General features: G+C 38.5%; 2 protein-coding genes across 2 annotated transcripts in view; one reads left to right on the forward strand and one right to left on the reverse strand.

Annotated features, from left to right (window-relative positions):
* Window positions 1–6,723, forward strand: part of LOC137595724 (A disintegrin and metalloproteinase with thrombospondin motifs 7) — a 60,597-nt gene extending 53,874 nt beyond the window's left edge. Inside the window, exon 24 of the mRNA XM_068316371.1 lies at window positions 4,853–6,723. Coding sequence (XP_068172472.1) covers window positions 4,853–4,998 — 146 coding nt within the window. The 3' untranslated portion in view covers window positions 4,999–6,723. The remainder of the gene's footprint in view (window positions 1–4,852) is intronic.
* Window positions 6,724–6,868: 145 nt separating this feature from the next.
* On the reverse strand, window positions 6,869–14,360 carry LOC137597002 (calmodulin-like protein 4). Its single transcript, XM_068318271.1, has 5 exons — window positions 14,275–14,360; window positions 14,142–14,172; window positions 13,707–13,847; window positions 12,601–12,789; window positions 6,869–12,227 (listed from the first exon to the last, which is right to left on the reverse strand). Exons 1-5 carry the CDS (start codon window positions 14,275–14,277, stop codon window positions 12,130–12,132), a joined length of 462 nt encoding a protein of 153 aa, XP_068174372.1. The 5' UTR covers window positions 14,278–14,360; the 3' UTR covers window positions 6,869–12,129.
* Between the last annotated feature and the right edge of the window lie 751 nt (window positions 14,361–15,111).

Raw genomic sequence — 15,111 nt, forward strand, 5'->3', positions numbered from 1 at the left:
TGGGACTGGCCAATTAACCTGAAGCACGTGTTTCTGGAGGAAGCCGGAAAACCTCGGAGAGAACCCACGCAGACACGGGGAGAACATGCAAACGCCGCACAGATCAGGACTCGAACCTGGAACTGCCTTGCTTTGGGGCGACAGCGCTACCCACTGCGCCACCGTGCCACCCCTCAGTATTCATGTATGAGCTAAAAGTAATATCTAGCAGACAGTATGTGGTTTGTGTTCAGCATGTTTGTTATCTGGTAAGAGCTAAGAAGAGAATGGAAAGTTAAGTAGAAGAAAGACTTGCATTCATTCTGAATGTGCATAGAGAGGGAAGTGTTCCTCACAGCGCTGCTGTATCATCAGAACTGATGACATACATGGTGGGGTTGTAGAGATCATTTTACCTCAAGAAAGTCGTGCATCCCTGGGATGCACTTCAAAAAAATTCTGTGCATCCCAACATAACATTTAAGCATCCCAAAAATAATAAAAATATACGGTAGAATTGAGTTTTGCCAGTAGTACAATATAAAAACTAAACAAACTGTGGACACTGCACCAAGGTGACAGAGCCACCTCCACACAATTTTTTTGTACTTTGTGTGTGGAGAAATTTGTCATTATTTTGTCTTGAGTGCTGACATTTAGCCGTGCCTCATCCATGAAAACAATTGCGTCCACTGCGATACAAATGTTGGGATTTTTGCTTGCTTTTGCTTGGCTTCTTCTTCGTCTTAATCTATACTGCCCACAGTAATATCTGTCTCTTTTTCTTCATTAACTTTAGATTGATTTTTATTGAAGAGAGTACTCATTGTCACTTTGTTTTTCTCCCAACTTTTGCATCTTTTTCAGAGGCATGGTGATAATATAAGACTACTTCTCGCTCTCTCACTTCACCACGTAAAACGAGCTGACCAAACGTGCTGCCGTTTGGTCGATTTGAATAAAACTGAATCACACAGTTGAATATGAATATTTGTGTTTAATGGAAGAGCATTTTTTTTCCAATATTATATCACGGAAAAGGTAGCATAGATTTTTTATTTATTTTAAGTATTCAAATCTTTCGTCCCAGGGGTGCACGTTGTCTTATGATCATGCATTTCTGTCAAAAAATGCACGCATGCTAACGAGAACACTGGGGTTGCTATGGTTACATACATAGAATCTGTATCCAGACAACCTAGACAACAAATATTTATTGTTGTTGTTATTCATTGTTGTTATTGTTGTTGTTGCTGTTGTAGTTGCTGTTGTAGTTAGGTCAAGAATGCACCCATGTTCACAGTTATTATTTGCGATTGCAAAATGGAACTATTATCTGACTCTACTGTTTGGAGACAGTTGTCTGTTGCCTTGTACGGACTGTGCCTCATCTTGTCATCAGCAGCAGCAGCAAGCAATTATTTCATTGAGAAAGCCCCATAAAACCTGCAGCACAGCTCTAAGCAGTAAATAAAGCACACTTAACAAGCAGCGGGGTGATATAGAGGAGCATTTAGCAGCTGAAGAGCCAAATATTCCCTTCAGGAGTTCATAAAGACCAACAGAGCTAATTAAAAATGAATATTAAGTTCATATTCTTCATCTAATCAAAAATAATATCTAGATAATATTTTTGGGGTGGTTCTCCCTGGATCACCTGAAGATGTTGATTGGTTCTTGTCTTTTGCACTACATGAAGCAGACATGTTTTAGTCACTTTAATTTGCAGGGCATATGATAGCCACCATGTTTCCAGCAGGGCATATGATAGCCACCATGTTTCCAGCAGTCTCCTGCCTCCATGTACTGCAGACAATCCAATATTGTGAGACTCCATGTTTAACAAAGCCAGTGTTGTTCTCACGTCACACTGTGCTTTGCAAAAGTACTAATTTATTCATGGGTTTTGTTTTGTTTTTGCTTCACAACCTGAAATTAAAGTGATTTTTTGAGGATTTTCATCATTTCATTTACTGAAGGTGTGATTTTTGTTTTCATTGAGAGGCAATCAGTCAGTACTTTGTTGTATTTTACAGCAATTACAGCCGCAGGTGGTTGTGGATAAGTTTCTATGAGTTTGCCACATCCAACTACTGGGTTTTATGCCCATTTTTAAAGGTAGAATGGCACCAGCTTCTTCACGCTGGATGGTTTCCACTGGTGAACAGAAATCTTCAAGTCTGACAACAGATTCTCAATTGGATTGAGGTTTGATCTTTGACTAGGCCATCCCAACACAGTTAAATCATCAGCTTCATCCGTGTTATCTGGAGTCGGGTCACGGGGGTAGCTTCTTTAACAGGGAACCTCAAACTTCCCTTTCCATGGCCACATTAACCAGTTCTGACTGGGGGACCCCAAGGCATTCCCACGCCAGTGTTGAGATCTAATCCCTCCAGTCCACATATGTCTGAATTCAAATGTGCCTCAATGTATAGTTCAGGCCTCTGAGTAACAGCTCAGTGTTCTGATCGGCTTAAAGTCCTGTCAAAATCACCTAAAAGTATTTATAAAATGTGGGCGACTTGTCAGCTTTTTTCAGAAGAAAACAAAAGTGAAGCCATTTTTAGTTGTGTATGGTGCTGAAGTAGTTGCTTCCCATGATGAGGTTCCTATCGTTAGAGGAAAGGTGAAAAGAAAAGATTATTGTTCCAGTCCTGTCTCACACTTCTCTTTTTGTTGTTATTTAACTAGCAGGGCCATGCTAGTGAATAAATAAATTCAAAAGTGGGTCAGCTGAGGATGAGAAACCCACAGGAAATGCAGTTTAGTGGGTTGCAGCTGTGACCTTTGCACCTCAATGATGTCATGGAGCTTCTCTCCCCTTGGTAAAATTGGAAACTTTGATATTTGGGCATTGGTTCATTAGCCTAGATGAATGGTGGAGCTGTAGTTGGAGTACGCTGCATGCACAATTATTAAACAGGTTGTATTTTTGAGGATTCATTTTGTTACTGTACGACTACAGTACTTGGTCAATCCAAAATGTCAAACCCTCAAACCTGTTCATTTAAAGGGTAAAAAATGACCTTTTGGCTTTTTAAAAAGAATATCTATGCATTCACCATTATTAGGCAACTATTGGTGTGCCAAATTATTATGCAATTAAATTAAAAACAAAGACTTTCCCATCTCACTTGTTTAATTTCATTTTTTAAAGTGTGTTTTGTGAATGACTTTTCTATTTCTGCTGTGAAATAGAAAACAGTTTGCCTACCTGCAGTCACCTGCCCATTCCAGAGTAACATACAAAAGGATTAAAATCATCAAATTCACATTTGATATGCCGACATGTAAAGACTCCTACCAAAAATTTGACTGGACATTTGAACCGGACGTGTGTAACTCTCAAAAAAATTGTATTCTAATTTTCAGGAGGTTTATATTGACCTATATTACATTAGTTGTTTGTAGAAACCTCCACTCTTCCATCCGCCTGTCACTGATGTGGAAGTTATTCACCTGAATTAATATTCCAGCAGGAAAATGGGGGCAGTGTTTCATCTTTTTAATATTTACAGCTGCTTCAATGCTGTTCTTGTGGGAAACCAGAGCACAGGTGGTAAAACTAACAATATCAATGTCTGATGAAGAGTAATAATTCAATAACAGCCCCCACACAAATGGCTGTGGTTTTTAAATTTCATGCTTCTATTGCAACAACTTTTAGTAAAAGAAGGGGTAAATCAAGTATTTTCTCGATTTGGAGCATGACCAGAAATTCTTGGACAGTTAACATTTTGATGAGTTGCCTGGTTTCTCATCATTTCACATTAGTGGAAACAGAAAAAAATTCCCAGCAATTGGTTTATCCACATTATTTGATGAAGCTGGAAGCTTTCTCTGAGTAACTGGTCCAATACTAAAGTACTTAATGGTTTTTTTCTTAGTGCTGTGCAGAGAAGGGATCGTCACCGAAGCAAATAATTTGTGTCCTAAATACAGCACCTCAAGAGCATCTGCAAATACTAAGGAATCTGATATTACAGCATCCTCATTAAATGTGAAATATGTTTAGCTCATTGTCAGTAACTACAATGTTTACTTGTCAGGCAACGTAATGAGTACCACTTGATTGGGAGAAAGTGTTCCGTAGTGGTGAAACAAACTGAAGAGAGTGAACACTGAGTAATGACACCAAGGAAACATCTCATGTGGAGCTGAAAATTTCCCTTCTATAAAGACAACATTTATACTTCCTGAATTTATCCAACTTCTGAAGCCTTAAATGTAATTTGGATGAATTCCAGAAAAGAGTTGAAAATGAAGAATTTCATGTTTTCATCCCTTGTCATCACTTATAGAAAAAAAAACAAGATCTCACTCGGTGCTTCTCAAGTGTTTTCTGTTAATTAGGGTTAATGGCCACTACGTGTGGATGAGAAAGACTCCCAACATTTCACTGCACCCCACTATTTACTGTATATAAATCACTGGCCTAAACTCAAACCATAACAGTTTTAAATTGTTCTACATTTATTTCTCAGCAGGTTTGGAACTGAAGGGTAGTGCTGTCTGTCTTCTCAACTGTTTTTAATTCTCAATCAAGGTTAATATAGATTGAAGAAAACAAGTTAAATCTTATCCAACAAGTAGCCACCAATCAGCATCTGAACTTCATTTCCCTCTGTGTGCTTTTTTAGCCACCCTGTTTCTATTGGTGCTCTTTTTTATCCACAGAAAGCAACATCATTACAGAAAGACATGTTATTATTTTGCTTTATTAAAACGCTGAAGGATAAATAAGCATGAAAATTAGTTTTGTTTTTCTCATTAGTGTAAAATGTGTTCAGCTCACAGCTATAAAAGGGTCTGTAAGGATGAAAAAAATTTACATTTATATCCACCCTCTCCTCCTCTGCTACCCACACAGGAGCAGTTTGCATTCGTGATCGGCTAACCAATCGCTTCTGTCAGACGCTCCGCTGGCTCGGCAGGTGCCATTTGGCCAACATTCAAGGTCAGTGCTGCAAAACGTGCAGCCAGCGTTCCCTCTCCAGCAGCACATCTCAGCGCTGAGGCCACAAAGTACCCATTTGGAGGACCACCACCAGAAACACAGACGGCGCCTCCGGATGAAGAACACAACTCATCCTCTGACGTCAACCACCTGATCCTGTCACTTCTTCATCACTAAGGACTAATTTGAAATTCAAAACTGCATGTTCATGCAGGCAAAATTAGAAAGCTGGTATGAATTGGCAATGTAACATATCATAACCTCTAGCTTAGCAAATAAATAAGAATGTAAATATTTGTTTGCACTTTTTATATCACAGTTTTAGTAGAATGAAATTTCAGGGTCTCTGTTTAACAGAAACAGCATTACTTAACGGGTCTCCTTTTGATGTAACCAGCTTGGTAATGCTTTTTTTTTTTTTTTTTACTCCTGTAGATAAACTAGTCAATAACAATAATTTTTGGTACAATGCTTTCGTTTTATTGACAGCAGCAGAAATTGAAGAACATTGACAGTTATACAATGCAAAATGTGTTTTTAAAAATAATTTGGTACAAGTGTTATGACACAAAACGTAAGTTTTGCTTAAATGTTATATTTAATTTCATTTATGAATGATTGACCATGAGCTAAACTCTTTTCATGCCATAAATAATGGTGTTCACATAAAGGTGGCAGATTGTAATTTGAATATTATTTGACTTTAGACTGAGGCAGACAAAAGCTTCCTCCATGTTTGTAGTCTGTGGCATTTTACTACAAACAATATTCAATGGTAAAATTTAACATATAAAGATAGCTAACTGAATCAATGTTAGCACCCCACGCTTTTCATGAACTTCATGTAAGGCTGCTGTGGCCATATTTCAAGCAGAATTAAAGTAAGAACCCGTTAGTTTTATGCTCTTGATGATTATTTACAAGATTTAGTGCCAAAAGACTGAGGTGAAAGCTGCACGTTCAGACAAAAGTTAAGAATCTTCACCTCAATCTGTGATGCACATGTTTTATTTTAAATTTTACAAGATATTTGGCTTTAGAATTGTTAATCAAACCATGTGTTGAACATTATTTTATCGCTGGTCGTCAGACACGATGACATCCAATGCTTTAGGACTGCGGTGTCTCATTATGGATGCTAGGTCACACTACTTAGAGTGACATTTAGTTAATGGTCAGTTCAAACGTCTAATGTCCACAACATTCAAAAGGTTTTAGTCCTTACCACTCATATTTTTAAATGTCTCAAGATGAAGTGCAAATGCAAAAAGTGGAGTGGCAGGAAATGCTTGGTGCTAGAAGCACGACGGGCTTCAAACATTCTGAGTCAGGTATTGGCAGGCCCAGTGCCTTATCTACTTGAATTTTGGATTATTAGTCAATGTTATTTTAAGTAACCGCTTGATTGAAACACCGGTCAAATTGATCAATTTAGAAGTGTTTTATTAATTCTTCAAACTATAGGGAACTGTTAGAATAATGTCAGTGTCATAGCACATTAGATTTAGCATGGTGTATTATTAGGGTTATGTTGTATCTCATTATATGTCAGTATTTTTTTATTGAAAATACTGACACTTTAGTTTTGCATATTTCTTTTGCTCATCTCTGCTTTCAGGATTGTTGGCACTGATTTGTTTTCTCAGTAGGGAGTGAAAAGGAGGACAGATACATGTGAATGCAGTCCACCCCGGCAGCTGCAGTGCCATCATGTTCTCCTGGTTTTCTTTATGTTGTTTCATATAAAACATTCTGCTATATAATAAACAAAAAAATTAAAACAATATGGAGAGTATGAGTGAAGTAAGACTATAGAGTGCGTTCTTTAATTCTGTATCCTATGATTAAAGCTGTTGAAGCAGCGTGAAACAATGATTTATACACTGTAAAAAAAAAAAGGGGTAATTGCATGTTGTGGTGCTGTGGTTATATCTGTCATTTATCGTTATAGATTACAGCCACATGTAGCGTACCAGTCGAAATAAGTGATACCCAGGACTGATGGTCTAATGACTTTTAATGCATGGTTCACTGACCAAAGTTTTAGACCAACGTAAGAGCTAAAATGAAACAAAATGAAACAATGAGACAACGGCACATTGGCTTACTTAGCAAATAAGTTCTTACAATATAAAATGAAAAATATGTGCAATAAACATGAAATTTACAGGTACAAATAAATTCAATTAACTTACCTTGTTGCCACTCTCGACTGGAGCTGAACTCCTTCTGTTTACTCTTATTTATCACTTGTTTCTCCCTCTGTACACCTTGCCGTTTCTACACTAATTATCTCATTTTTACCTTGTGATGCTACGCTTCTGTGACCTTCCAAAATAAACTTCCTTTTCCACAGGAAGTGGCAACATAAGAAAATAACAGTGCCTTTCAAAACAAGACTCTTAAACGCTTTAAAACGTTAATTGGGGTTATTTACACACATATTGTACAAACCTTTCCAGTGACACATTCCTCAGAAAACTATAATTCATATGTGAATGTCAATTAATAATGCAACCATTTTTCCTTCAGTGCATATTGTAAGTAAATTGCACCTTGTTCACAAATGGAATTCACAAATGTTTGGCATGTACAACACACTGATTACAGACAATGAAATTAAGTACCTGAAGCCTTCAAACTGTTGCTTTGATGGTTTGAGTAATAGACATTTGAAATTGTCCTCATGACTGCACCACACTTGTTTAATATCAATGGATAAAAATAATGCTTAAAATTTCCAAAGAATGAAAAAGACCCTCCCCAGTAGTATGTGTCATAAAGTCTCCTTAAAGTTTTATGGAAAAGCAATAAATAGTTTCTGAACTAGAACCAAGGCAGTCAGAGACTGCAACATCCCGAGACTTACCTTGACCTACTTTTAGGGTAGGTGAAAGTACTGCCTGACTAGTTCATAGCTTTTACCTTTCAGGTTAAGTCAAAGCTACGCACTAGCTTTGACCATAGATCAAAGCTAGTGCATAGGTAGATCAAAGCACGAGCTTTGATCCATCATCTTACACTGGCCTTCTCCCTCGTCTTTCTATCTCATCCGGTTCCTTAGTGTACAAAAGCTGAAATTTGACCTTGATCTAGTTGTCTCAGGGTGAAGGTCATCATCTCATTTTCATCCCCTTTGCCGCCCGAGTAATGTGCCATTTGTTTCATCTTTCTATCCGCAACGGTTGCAAAGATATTTGGTGGACATTTGAACGAACGAATGGACAAACAAACGGATGAACGGACGATCGCACGAACACTGACAATTACAATACATCACCGCTTTGAAGCCACTTTCAAGTTTTTCTTTTCCTTTGGGCTTTTGCCCTTCAGGGGTCAACACAGTGAATCAATGGCCTCCATCTAACCCTGTCTTCTGCATCCTCTTCTCTCACACCAACTACCTTCATGTCTTCTTTCACTACATCCATAAATCTCCTCTTTGGTCTACCTCTAGGCCTCCTGCCTGGCAGTTCAAAATTCAGCATCCTTCTACCAATATATTCACTATCTCTCCTCTGGACATGTCCAGAGGAGAGATCTCCAAAACCCCTAACATGTGCTGTCCCTCTGATGTACTCATTCCTGATCCTATCCTTCCTGGTCACTCCCAAAGAGAACCTCAGAATCTTCATCTCTTCTACCTCCAGCTCTGTCTCCTGTCTTTTCCTCAGTGACACTGTCTCTAGACCAGACAACATCACTCATGGTCTCACCACAGTTTTGTACACCTTTCCTTTCATTTTAGATAGATCGATAGATAGATACTTTATTAATCCCGGAGGAAATTGTACATATCCACTGCTCAGGCATTACATACATACATACATACATACATACATACATACATACATACATACATACATACATACATACATACATACATACATACATACATACATACATACATACATACATACATACATACATACATACATACATACATACATACATTTTCCCTGAAACTCTTCTCTCACACATCACACCTGACACTTTTCTCCACCCGTTCCATCCTGCCTGTACACGCTTCTTCACCTCTTTTCCACACTCTCCATTGCTCTGGACTGTTGACCCTAAGAACTCAAAATCCTCCACCTTCTTGATCTCTTCTCCCTGTAACCTCACTCTTCCACTTGGGTTCCTCTCTTTCACACACATGCATTTATAGTAAGACAACAGATATGCCCCCTCCTCTGCTTGTGTGGTGGTGGATCAACATTAGATTAATATTGACCACAGCTCCATTCAGTACCAGATAAAGTTTGAAATGCCGGCCTCAGTGAGCACAAGTTTTAATGTGTGTCCAAAGAACAGTGCAGGTCCTTCATGTTATACCTCCTCCAGTTTGCTTTCGGTTTAAAAATATAAACAGTATATATATGCATTCATTACAGTTAATACATGACTGCTGCAATCTTTAACTATGGCGTATTTGTGCGTAAATCTGTTGAACTGATTATTTTTAACTAGTGCTCTACATGCTCGTACATTTACTGTAATGGTTTGGTTGGTTTCTCTACATAAACACTTGGCTTGGTTAATTTGATTCTCTCATTCCCACAATGTCATATAGTTTGACAGAAAATCTGCTTGATCTTATCATCTGTGTCACTGTTGTAGCTTTTAAAGATTTTGTTCTGAAGCAGTGAACCTGCTGAGTTTCATTTCTGATAAAAATCCAACCCACTTATAAATCAAGTATTCACAGAAGACATTAAAACCGTGCTGAAAGATAAATTGAGTTGATACATTTATTAATCATCAATGTTATTACAGGTACAGTATTTTCTGCACTATAAGGTGCACCGTTAATGAATTGTTTATTTTATAATTTATTTAATATATAAGGCGCACCAGATTATAAGGCGCATATAATTTTAAAAAATGAAAATACATTAGTGCGGCACGGTGGCGCAGTGGTTAGGGCTGTCGCCTCACAACACGGCGGGTCCGAGTTCAAGTCCCGCTCTGCGGAGTTCGCATGCTCTCCCCTTGTACGCGTGGGTTCTCTCTGGGTTCCCCAGCTTCCTCCCACCTCCAAAAACATGCGCTTGAGGTTGATTGGCCGGTCCCAAATTGCCCGTAGGAGTGATTGTGTGTGTGCGTGTTTCTATGTCTTTGTCTTTGTATGTGGCTCTGCGGTGCCCGGAGTGTCCCCCGCCTCACGCCCTATGCCAGCTGGGATAGGCTCCAGCTCCCCGTGACCCCCTACGGCGGATACAGCGGTGGTACATGACAATGAAATGAAATGTAAATACATTTAAAAAAAACTAGTGGCTGTAGTTGCACTATCCGTCCACTAACCAGAGCATTCATGACTGTGAGTACCTTTAATCAGCTGTGAACGGCCCATATTGTTATGTCAATGAGGCCATTCTGAGCCTCATCAAGGAAACCGGATCACTTGATCACTTTGCCATCTTAGGCCCCGTCCACACGATAACGGATATTTTAAAAACGCAACTTTTTTGTTGCGTTTACGCCTTCCGTCCACACGACAACACAGATATCCGGAACGAAAACGCGACTTTTTAAAAACGCTGGGTCTGCGTTGTCATGTGGACGGTGTATCCGCGACTTTTTAAAAACGTTGACGTCTTGCCTGCGATGAAAACCGCTGTGACGTCATATTTATGGGCCTGTGTGTTGTGACAACAAAACACGGAGGATTCTTATTGGATAAAATTTGACTCAATACTGCCGCCACATGGTTTGGCACGCTTATAGCCGTCTTCGTATACGCACTGGTGCGTTAACGTGTGGACGGAGATTTTTTTAAAACGTTGTCGTGTGGACACAAATCGTTTTCAATGCGTTTTTAAAAAGTTCAGTTTTTTAAAAAATCCGTCATCGTGTGGACGGGGCCTTAGAAAGAACTCAATGCACATGGGTTTTTTCCTTAGCTGCTGAGATTTACTGATAAAAGTACTACAAAATACTGTAGTTCAAAATTATCTAAAAACATTGTCAAATTTGATTTTATTTCTATAGCGCCAAATCCTAACAGAAGTCATGGACCACTCAGTTCGAACAGGTCGGATTATTTCCTGATCTGAAGTTCGAAACAGATATTTAAGCTCTGACATTCATCTTCGTTTATTAAATATTGTTTCGATCATCGGTAGTCCAGTCAGAGGTGAGGTGCGGCTATTTGCCACTGTACTGTATGTCCTAAACAATTTCTTTTTTACCCATTTTTATTGTCAGGCTGCTAATTTACTGGCAAATGCGACACTGTTTTACTCATAGAACTGACTTTAATGTCGGTGTCTCACTACTATGAATCTCACAGCACGTCGCTGCAAACAGAATACACAAGCCTAAAATGCGTCCCACACACACACAAAATAATGTGTTGTTTCAGGTATCAACTACGTACATTTGCAAATCAATGCAGCACCTTGCTAGGCACCTTGTCTAATAGTGACTTTGCTCTTGAAATTTCAGAAGAGGGTGGAACTTCAGCTTTGTGGGTCTTTCATTCACCTTTATACCAGTTTCTCCGTGTGTTTCCGCAGACTAATAGAATGGACCGTCACTAGATTCAAGTTTACAGCACTGACACTCGACAATGGCATTTTTTAGACCAATTAACTTAAAAGTGGGTTATTTCCGGCGCCACAGTGGATGGGAAATACTGAGATCAGTCAGTCAGTCAAACTTTATTAATGGAGTTGTTGAAAATTCCCTATGTTTTGCTACGTAATCATAGTCAGGCACCGGTGCTCTCTGCAGTCTGCTCTGCCGTCAGACAGCAGCTCAGTCAGAGCCGGGACTTCAGCGACGCCCTTTACAACTACCGTTGTTAGGGGCGTTGAGTGCCTTGTGAGGGTGCCTCCTGGTGGCGGAAACGCGGCATGACTGCTGGCCAGACTGCCGGCTTTTTTTCAGCGATCTTGTTTTTCAACAATATTAATATGAATATTAATCCATATGTAAGGCGCATCGGATTATAAGGCGCACTGCAGGTTTATGGGAAAAGTATAAGCTTTTAGGTGCACCTTATAGTGCATAAAATACTGTAAACATTTATGCACTATACTAAATACTAGCATAATATACAATTCTTAAATTACATTATTGATAATGTCGTTTTTTTAAGATACAGACATGAAACAGGCTGAATTTCAGTAAGCTGGTCCATATCGTCATCTGGCTCAGCGTGAGTCCTCATCGTGGGGGTTGTGAAATCAGTAATCAACTGGTGGTAGTGTCACCATCTGGATGAACTCCTCATACTTGACTGTCCCGTTGGATTTGATGTTTGCCTCCTTGAACAGCTCATCCACTAGTGAAAGACAGAGGTAACAACTTTAGAAGTAAGCTACTGTATTCCTGTCCTTGATCCTTAATCCTTAAGCATACACCAGTATTCTTTTCTCCCAGGAACAAATTGCTTGTGTCGCAGTAATAAATGAAGTGCGGCATCTCTTCTGCAAAAAAATCAATTTCCTTCAAGGCCCCGATACTATTTGGCTTTCTTCAGAACCAGGTCAGTGCGTTACAGGCTGGAGTCTACCTATCCCAGCTGACTGTGTGCAGGGTACTCAGAAAACTTTTTACTGTTGCCCATTGTTAACCAAAAGGTCAACCACCTTCCTCTAGTTTGTTTGCCCTGCATTGTGCTAGTTAGAAGCTCCAGATGTCTCCATTCATTTTACCTTCTTTGGTTGTGAGTTTCTCTCCTAACATGGTTAGCTTGGCTCGCAGCTCAGAAGCCTGGATGTAACCTTTCTTCTGCTTATCTGTCATCCTCAGAGCCTCCAGGATTTCAGTCTTGGGGTCTTCCTGTTGCATCTGTCTGTGCATCATCGTCAGAAATGTGGAGAAGTCCATCTCACCTGTCTTTTCTGTACATGAATGTAGCACAAATATACAGTATAGCCATCATGTTGTCAGGAAATTTAAATAAGTAGTAGATTAGCAGATTTTTTCTACTTTTAAAGTATTCATGACATTTCCATATTTATAAAGTGTGTTCTTCTGCTTGGTTTAACTTTGTTTTATACTTTTCATCATTTCCATTGATCAGGACACTTCTATTCATTGGGTCTTGTGCGACGATGAAAACTCTCTACTTCTTCTACAACTCTATTGTACAGAAATGTTTGTATGAGTGGGTACGTAAGTATTATACAACAAAAGGTGTATGACTAGAAATAAGACTAATAAAGAACAGCTTGCAAAAGAACACATTTTTTGTCTCCATGTCTCAAACAGTATGATACCACATAACATTATGCTATTCCTTAAACAATACATAAAAAACATTTGTGTAGAATTTTATTTTGAAGCTCTAAGGATAGAGAAAAAAATGTGATTTCAGAAATTAAGTAAAGTACAGGAATCATCTCATCTTCAAGAAGATGAATGAATATAAAGCAACAGATTTTGAAACATTTTCAAATATCTTAATAAGCCTTGAACTCAAAATATGTATTTGAATTTAATTAAAAATATTTAACAAAATATGAAATATGAGAAAGTATCATGATTTGAATTAATAAAAAGGAAAAACATGTAGTTTTCTGTGATGTGCTAATTTAATTCTAATTTTTTCTAATGAGATGCCTCTGCAGTTCTGTGTATGAACCACACAGTTCAAAACAACTTCATCTTTTATACTCCATGTATACATTACTTCACCAAGGAAAGTGTTACACAAAGCTACTCAGATCCTTTCATCTGCAGTGCTTTTATCTCTGAACCACTCTTTTATCAAGCTTTGCTGGTATCTAAACAACATAATGTATTTACTGCTCTTTACCTATTTTGTGAACTTGTAGGTGTCTTTCAATTTCACCAAATGTAGGACTTGTTCCAAGGCAGCGCATCACCGTGACCAGGTCTTTGGCATCTATCTTGCCCTTTTGCTTCTTGTCATACAAAGAGAAGCATTCCTTGAATTCTGAAAGGGAAATGGAAAGTATGGAAAGTGCTGGAAAGTATCATTACACCTATTGTTCAGTAAAGAATATTTTTCAGTGGAATTCATTCACTGCTAAGAATAGAAATACATTCAAAAGACAAGGTCACATTTGAATCCTTGTGCTTCCAAACAATCTGGAATTCTTCAAGATTATTGACAGATAAATATAGAGAGTAGAAGTTTATGATAAAACAAATAAAAAATACAATTAAAACATCTGCAGTCAAATGGAAAAGGTGGTAAGCAATGTGACATAATGGAGAATACTCCTACCATTGATTTGAACTGGTGTGAAGAATTTAGCCTGCAAGACAACAGATTGACTTCTTCAGCCAGTAGGTTCGCACACTACATCAAATACTGTATAGACGAAAACAAGCATTAATGGAGAGATTCTTACTCTTACCATTTGTAGCTGCTGTTTCTTTTCAGGAAGAAGAGTGTTTCCTGTAGCTCACGTCACTTGCGTCACCACCTCTGTTTAAAGTCCACTACCTGGAGGTCTGGACGTAATCTAATATGTGTTGCTGTGGAAACACAGATACCAGATCCCACAGAGCTGCATTGTCCTATCTCTTTCCAGTTGTCCAATAGAAGCAGGGCTCCATCTTATACTGCTGTATACAATTAGAGTATCACCAAATGTGCTTTAAAAAAGGGAGCATGTAACTAAAAATCAATGCTCTAGTATAAATACATAAGATCTAATTCAATAGGCAAAATCAGGGGATAAATGTAATAACCAGCAAGTAGTAGGCGATGAAGTCAAACTCAACTTTGTCAAATGTACCATATACAGTATGCACGACATACAGCAGAGATGAAATTACAGTCCTCTCAGACCCACAGGCAGTAAAAAAACACACGAGAGCTCAATGAGATTATATAAAATAAAGATGCAAGACAAAACATTAACTTTCACCTGGAACAGTAAATCTAAATGCAATGATGCTGACTTACCTATAAGTAGAAATGAAGTAATCAATAATTCTTTATATCAATTAATATTTTACTATTTTCCTTTGCATCTTTATTTGTATTTAAAGAAAATAGAAAGGATAGAAAGGTTTTTTTCTTCATTGTAAATCCTCTTTGGACTTTTAATGGACCATGTCAGAGTGGCAGGCAGCTCCTTCTTGGTGCGCCTCAAATGAGCAATTTGTAAAGGGGATGGCACCTTGCTCAAGGGTGCCTCGGCAGAGCTCACCTTCGGAGCATCAAATACCATGCCTGCCACTGCCTG

The sequence above is a fragment of the Antennarius striatus genome, chromosome 1, assembly GCF_040054535.1.
Source record: "Antennarius striatus isolate MH-2024 chromosome 1, ASM4005453v1, whole genome shotgun sequence".
NCBI lineage: Eukaryota > Metazoa > Chordata > Actinopteri > Lophiiformes > Antennariidae > Antennarius > Antennarius striatus.

Excerpts from the sequence above, each read along its gene's own strand:
- LOC137597002 (XM_068318271.1), bottom strand. Across the intron at positions 12,790-13,706 it reads CCTACAAGTTCACAAAATAG|AAAAGACAGGTGAGATGGAC; the intron begins GTAAAGAGCAGT and ends ATTCATGTACAG. Across the intron at positions 12,228-12,600 it reads GAAACTCACAACCAAAGAAG|TGGATGAGCTGTTCAAGGAG; the intron begins GTAAAATGAATG and ends GTCTTTCACTAG.